General features: G+C 35.7%; 1 protein-coding gene across 1 annotated transcript; it reads left to right on the top strand.

Annotated features, from left to right (window-relative positions):
- The first annotated feature begins 4,154 nt into the window (after window positions 1-4,154).
- Window positions 4,155-5,715, top strand: LOC121246339 (3-ketoacyl-CoA synthase 19-like). Its single transcript, XM_041144459.1, has one exon. It carries the CDS (start codon window positions 4,219-4,221, stop codon window positions 5,602-5,604), a length of 1,386 nt encoding a protein of 461 aa, XP_041000393.1. The 5' UTR covers window positions 4,155-4,218; the 3' UTR covers window positions 5,605-5,715.
- The last annotated feature ends 738 nt before the right edge of the window (window positions 5,716-6,453 follow it).

Below are 6,453 nucleotides of genomic sequence, written 5' to 3'. Positions count from 1 at the left end.
AGAGTGATGCAGCCCAACGTCGTGGAAAGCTGAAGAAAAATGCCGAGAGTACTTTTGGGCTACCTCCGTGATCGGAGTTGGGCTACGTCTCAATGGAGCCCATTTAGGACAAATTCATCTTCTGTTGGTATGGGCTGAAAACGAACTGAATTTATCCCACAGCCTTTACATAATTATTATACAATTACAAGTAAAGACAAATACTTGATTTATACAAAAATCTTTCAATATAGTTTAATATAATTCATCATATTATAAAACTATTTTTTATTTTAAATTATATCTGATGTATTATAATAAATCATGTCAACGTGTAAACTTTCTTCTGTAAGATTTCTGTGTAAAATGACACTTCTCTAATATTAAAATTAATTATGATACTTATAAGTTTGTAAGTTAAAAAATCATTTAGTATGAGACTGAAACAATTAAAAAAAAATCAAAATAAAAATTTCTTTTGTACTAACTAATGTTGCAGATTTTGATACCAATGTTGTTCGGTATGTCAATAAAAATATATTTTTCTAATAAATATTTTGAGTTTTAAATTATTAATTCATTATTACTATGTATCGTAATTATGAAAAAACTGAATGCTCCTTTTTTATTACTTTCTTTTTGTGAAGTATTGGGCCTTAATTTATTAAATCTCTTTATATGTAGAATTTATAATATTTTTTAACTTAATATCTCTTTATATGTAGGATTTATAATTTTTTTTAATTTCTCATAAATATATCTAAATTTATCTTAAATAATCTTACAAAACTCATTTCACTGTCCCAATTCAACTGAACCTTCAAACCGTATTGTCCTACATAGTTTGACGTTTGACATTGTGCGCGGTTTGTGGGTGTGAATTTATTATGCATCCACTTGTGTTGGCTTAAATCTGAAAGTAAATGACTTCCATCAATATGCACAGCTGGCCTAGGCCATTTCTTCAATTTTCAATATCTATCTGTCCTTCGATGTTATCATTTCATTTTCTCTTTTAATTGCTGAGTGGACAGAGAAAAACAAATCCTTTAAATTTGATTAAAAACTTGATAATTAAATGAAATAGGTGAGCAATGGAATTGAATTAACTTCATAAGTTAGTTTGCCCCACAAGAAATTAAGAAAAAAAAAAAAGAAATATTACATACACAGAGATTTTATAATAATGAATTCATAAATTAATGTAATTTTATGCGATTTGTTAGATTTATTTTACAATTTAACGTATTACATCAAGTCAAGTCAATTTATAAATTTATTTTTATATAATTTATATATGACTGAAGTATTTTTCAAATTAAATACACCCGTACTAAAATCTTAGCTAGATTTAATTTGTGGATATTGTTTTGTGTCTTTTCTTCCCCGTTCAGCTATAACCAGCTTAATTTCTTGTGTCTCTCTGGTTGCATGGGTGTTTTTGCCAGAAATAGAAAAAGGTAAATAATGACTACATGTTCTAAAGGTTTAACTTTAGAAAAATTCTATTTATCATTCTCTTAGACCACATTTTATTTTATTTTATTTTTTTTCTTATCAAATATATAATATGTGGGTGATGAGTAGAAGAACTTAATAAGTTTAAGAAAAATAAAACAAAAAATAAATTAAAAAAAATAATGTATAGAAATAATGAATAGCAAAATTCTTAACTAATTTATTATAGACAACCGCCCGGTTGTCATAGCATTTCTTATAATTAGAAATTTAGAACCGTTCCTTAGATAATTTCAGGGAAGTCTAATGTGGCGCGCAACGTGTGATCATCAACATGAAGTATGTACTATGTAACCAGCGCTTTCATATAAAAATAAATAAAAATACAAACATGGTTTAAAATTGTTAAAAAAAATCACCAAAATTATAAAATGATTTTAAAATATAATTAAGTCAAAATTACCTAGAAAATACGATTTCAGAAAATAAAATTTTCAAATGAAATATTTAAAAAGCCAAAAACAAATTAAGGATAAAAATATAAAAGTGAAGGAAAAACTAAAAGAATTAAAAATTTATAAAAGAAATCAAAATAACAAATTAAAGATTACAAAGCCTCTACGCGTGAGGGTCTGTCTCATAATTGATGCCTCGTACGTAATTAGGTTTGGGATCACATTCTAATTTCCCAAGCCTCGCGTGGTGGGGACAGAAGGAGCCAGGACAAGTGTCTAGCTCCTACCAACAAGCTAGCTGGGTGGGGACCCTCCCCTTTGCCCAACCAAGGTGTGTTTTGGTGGCCATGCCTGCAGGCACTCCCACCTAGCCATCCTTTCTAGTTGTTATTTTGATGTCAAAATATCAAAGCTGGTGTTAGTGAGGGTTTAAAATCCGTGCCACAACATCACCTCGAAGCACTTTAATTACTACTTGAAGCACTTTCAAAGATTTCGGATGCACGATATATATAGTTTTTAAAGCTGCATGCCTCTGGTACAGTGCTAGCTGTCGATCGAACGAACTTGTTGACTTTATATCAAAGATGGCACTGTCCTACGTACGAGAATCTTGATTCACAAGCTCATTTTGGTGCAAGCTCGAATATGAAGAATGTGGGTGGTGGTTCAGATGCTTCATAGGATGGAGGCTTGACTGACGATCGACATGGTAAAGTACTTTCGCTTGAAAAGCAAAATAAAATGTTTCGATGTCGTTTTTTTTTTTCTTTTTTTTTTTGTGTCTCGTTTCCTACCAGCTGCGATTGTATGGTAGTGGGAGATCACTGGAGTAGGACAGCCTTAACAGTGCTAAAATTGGGTTACGCGGCTGTACGTAGTGAATTCACGACAATGAGACGTACTACATGATGAAGATTGAAGAGGCTGCATGCTGACGAGTGACGAAAAACAACAGAAGTATCAATTGAGCGTGCTCATGTAATGGATGGTCTCATAGTACTGGGAAGAGGGCATAAGATGAAGGCTCTTTACCAAAAATGACATGCTACACAGAAGTCTTATACTCATTTACATCACTTAAAAATGTGTAATTTTATTTTTTTACCATCATATTTCGTATTTCATATTTTATATGTTAAGAAATATGAGAATAAAAAAATAAAATTACATATTTTTAAGTAATATACATGAGTGTAAGGCTTATATCTAAAATTTTTCTTACCAAAATAGATATTATTATTATTATTGTTATTATTTATATTATTATATTCACTTATAGTAGAAACTTGGTGTTTTGTAATGGAATGATCATAATTACTTGCTTTTTCTCGAGGGCAACTTGATGTAGTGCATGATGCGGTGCGAAATTATAAAAGAGCATGGCATGATGAAATATGTCTAATTACGAGCCATGTTGTAGAGGTCACTAATGCTTCGTTAGTAAGTCTAAAGTCCCTTTCAAACCATCTCATCTTATACCATTTCATCTAAACATTCAATGATTTAAATCCAAACACTCTTTAATTTCAAATTTTTAAAATATTTTCATTTAATCATTGCCTAATCATTATAATTTTTTTAAACTTTAAAAAAAAAATTCTATTGGGACTAGTCCGCCCCTACCACCTGGCATCGGGACGGGATACCTTGCTCTCAGGACACGAGGGTGGGGGTGAAAACCCCACCATCTTTACCATGCAGGACGGGGTGCGGGGTGGGGCTACCCACACCGTATGGTGTGGGTAGCACCCCTAATATATGTATATGGTGATATCTGGGATTGATCCGGCCAGCTTGTTTTATGAGGGTGACTAGTCAAGCAGTCATACGTCAAGTAACACTACAAGATCAGAGGTGAGTAATTGATACGTTAAGACAAAGGTCCACAATATCCCTAGAACAAAAAAACATTTTCCAACAAATTACCTAATTAAGGATATCAAGGTAAATTACAAATTGGTTTATTGGTTTGATATGTAATGTTGGCTTTCCTCCACTTAAGGGAGGGCTCTTAATAAATTGAGGGATATTTCCCTATTAAAAAAAGGTAAATTATAAAATTACCCCACGTACAAACGCAGGACATGAGGACCCTTGCTGGTGTATAAAGAGGCCAGGGCACCAGCCTTAATTTCCGACACTAGAAAGATGGTTAATCATAGCCATGTTGTATTTATTAGAGATGGTAATTGTTAGGTAAGAGATAAATGTCCAAGTTGCGCATAGAATGTGTATAAGACTGGAGAATATTTCCACAAAACATACATATATTATATATAGAACACAGGGAAAACACTCTATTTCATTCTCACTCTAGCTAGCCATGGATCTCTTCATGACAATGTGTCTGTTACCTGTGTTCTATGTTTTCTTCTGCATCTGCAGATCGGTTCTTCAATGGAGAGACCAAGGATGCTATATGTTGGCCTACGAGTGCTACAAGGCTCCTGTGGACAGGAAGCTCGACACTGATTCCTCCGCAAGAGTCGTCCTCCGAAACAAGAATCTGGGATTGGAAGAATACCGTTTTCTCTTCAAAACCATTGTCAGTTCAGGGCTCGGCGAAGAAACTTATGGCCCACGAACTGTCATTGAGGGAAGAGAAGATTGCTCTACTCTTGCAGATGCCCATTTGGAGATGAGTGAAATCATCTTCGATACACTTGACAAACTTTTTGCCAGGACAGGTGTTTCTCCATCAGAAATCGACATACTTGTCGTGAATGTGTCCTTGTTCTCTCCCATTCCCTCTCTAACATCTTGCATTATAAATCGTTACAAGATGAGGGAGGACATTAAGGTTTTCAACCTCTCAGGAATGGGCTGCAGTGCAAGCCTAGTTGCAGTCGACCTCGTCCAGCACTTGTTCAAGACCTACAAAGAATCTTTTGCTATTGTTGTTAGTACGGAATCCATGGGTCCGCACTGGTATAAAGGCAAAGAAAAATCCATGCTCCTCTCCAACTGTCTATTCCGCGCCGGAGGTTGTTCAATGCTCTTCACAAACAATAGAGCTTTGAAGCATCGAGCCATCTTTAGTTTAAAATGTCTAGTTCGAACCCATCTCGGCTCAAGCGATGAAGCATATGAATGCTGCAAACAAATAGAAGATGAGCAAGGCTTCCTTGGTTTTCGCCTCACCAAAAGCCTCACAAAAGCTGCTGCCCAAGCTTTTACCACAAACCTCCGAGTGCTAGTACCCAAAGTACTGCCAGTAAGGGAACTGCTCCGCCACTTCATAGTTGCACTCCAGCAGGCTAAAACTGACAGCCTGGAACTCGACGCTGTGGGATCGTATTTGGATTTTAAGGCCGGAGTAGACCACTTCTGTATCCACCCGGGCGGAAGGGCCGTTATCGATGGGGTTGGCAAGGGTTTACGGCTCAGTGAATATGATCTTGAGCCAGCAAGAATGGCTCTCCACCGGTTTGGGAACACATCGGCCGGTGGGCTTTGGTATGTCTTAGGTTACATGGAAGCTAAGAAGAGGCTTAAGAAGGGTGACCGGATTCTGATGATCAGTTTTGGAGCAGGATTTAAGTGCAACAACTGTGTGTGGGAGGTGCTGAGGGATTTGGACGGCGGCAATGTTTGGAAAGACTGCATAGATAGTTACCCACCGAAAACACTAGTCAACCCTTTCGTGGAAAAGTATAATTGGATTAATGATGAATATCTAAGCTTTGTCAGACTTGACTTAGATATCTGATCATCATGAGTTTTCCTGGTTTACGCTCATAGATCTTTTCCCTCTTCATTCGGTACGTTGCATCTCGATCGTTTATGATGTCGTGAAAGCTATATATGTTAATTTTCTACTCGAAGGGCATGTCCCTGTTATGGTAGTTGGTGACATATAATTTAAATCGACTTATCATATTAATCCCAGATACATCAGCATGCAGTACTCCATTGATCTAGTAGTGATCATGAAAATAAAGTTTGCTCTGCTTTCGAAATGTACCCGCCTAGCTAGCTGGCTGTTTCTTTGAAGTGATCAGTAGATTAATATCAATGAACTAGATTCATCAATGCTTTCTCCTCATTATAGAATTTTCTCGCTCTTTTATTGATAATATTAATGCTAGCTGATACTTTAGACGTTGGAATGAAATCTTGTCCTGCCACAAATGAAACTCCAGTTAAAAAAGAGTTGAGCGATCTAGTAATTACAACTTATCCTCTCAATCCACGTGATCTCAAAGATAATGAAAATGATACATCAAATCAATTAGTATTCATCGAGTAATTAGCATCTATCGTACGTTAAAATCTTCATGCTGATCACAGAATCTCACTATTCTCAGGTCAATAAATTCTGACCTACCAGTTCCTGCATTGTTAATAACTTCTTTAATGCACATGCATGGACGTAAATGCAGTTTGGCAGTGTTAAGGGCCGGCGCCTCGTCTGACCTGGTTGTGTTAAAAAGTCGTCTTCTTTTTTTGACCCAAGTTAAAACCTAGCTTTTCCAATAAATGTGAACTACGTCTATATATACGTACTTGGCCTAGAATTAAACAACAATGCTACGTACAAGCGACTTTGTAGACGAAA

This window comes from Juglans microcarpa x Juglans regia, chromosome 1S (genome assembly GCF_004785595.1).
Source record: "Juglans microcarpa x Juglans regia isolate MS1-56 chromosome 1S, Jm3101_v1.0, whole genome shotgun sequence".
In the NCBI taxonomy this organism is placed as follows: domain Eukaryota; kingdom Viridiplantae; phylum Streptophyta; class Magnoliopsida; order Fagales; family Juglandaceae; genus Juglans; species Juglans microcarpa x Juglans regia.
The sequence above is the reverse complement of the archived record's forward strand: the minus strand, read 5'-3'. Positions and strand labels throughout refer to the sequence as shown.

What these genes read in the sequence shown, in the direction of transcription:
- LOC121246339 (XM_041144459.1), top strand. Translation starts at nt 4,219, where the DNA reads ATGGATCTCTTCATGACAATGTGTCTGTTACCTGTGTTCTATGTTTTC.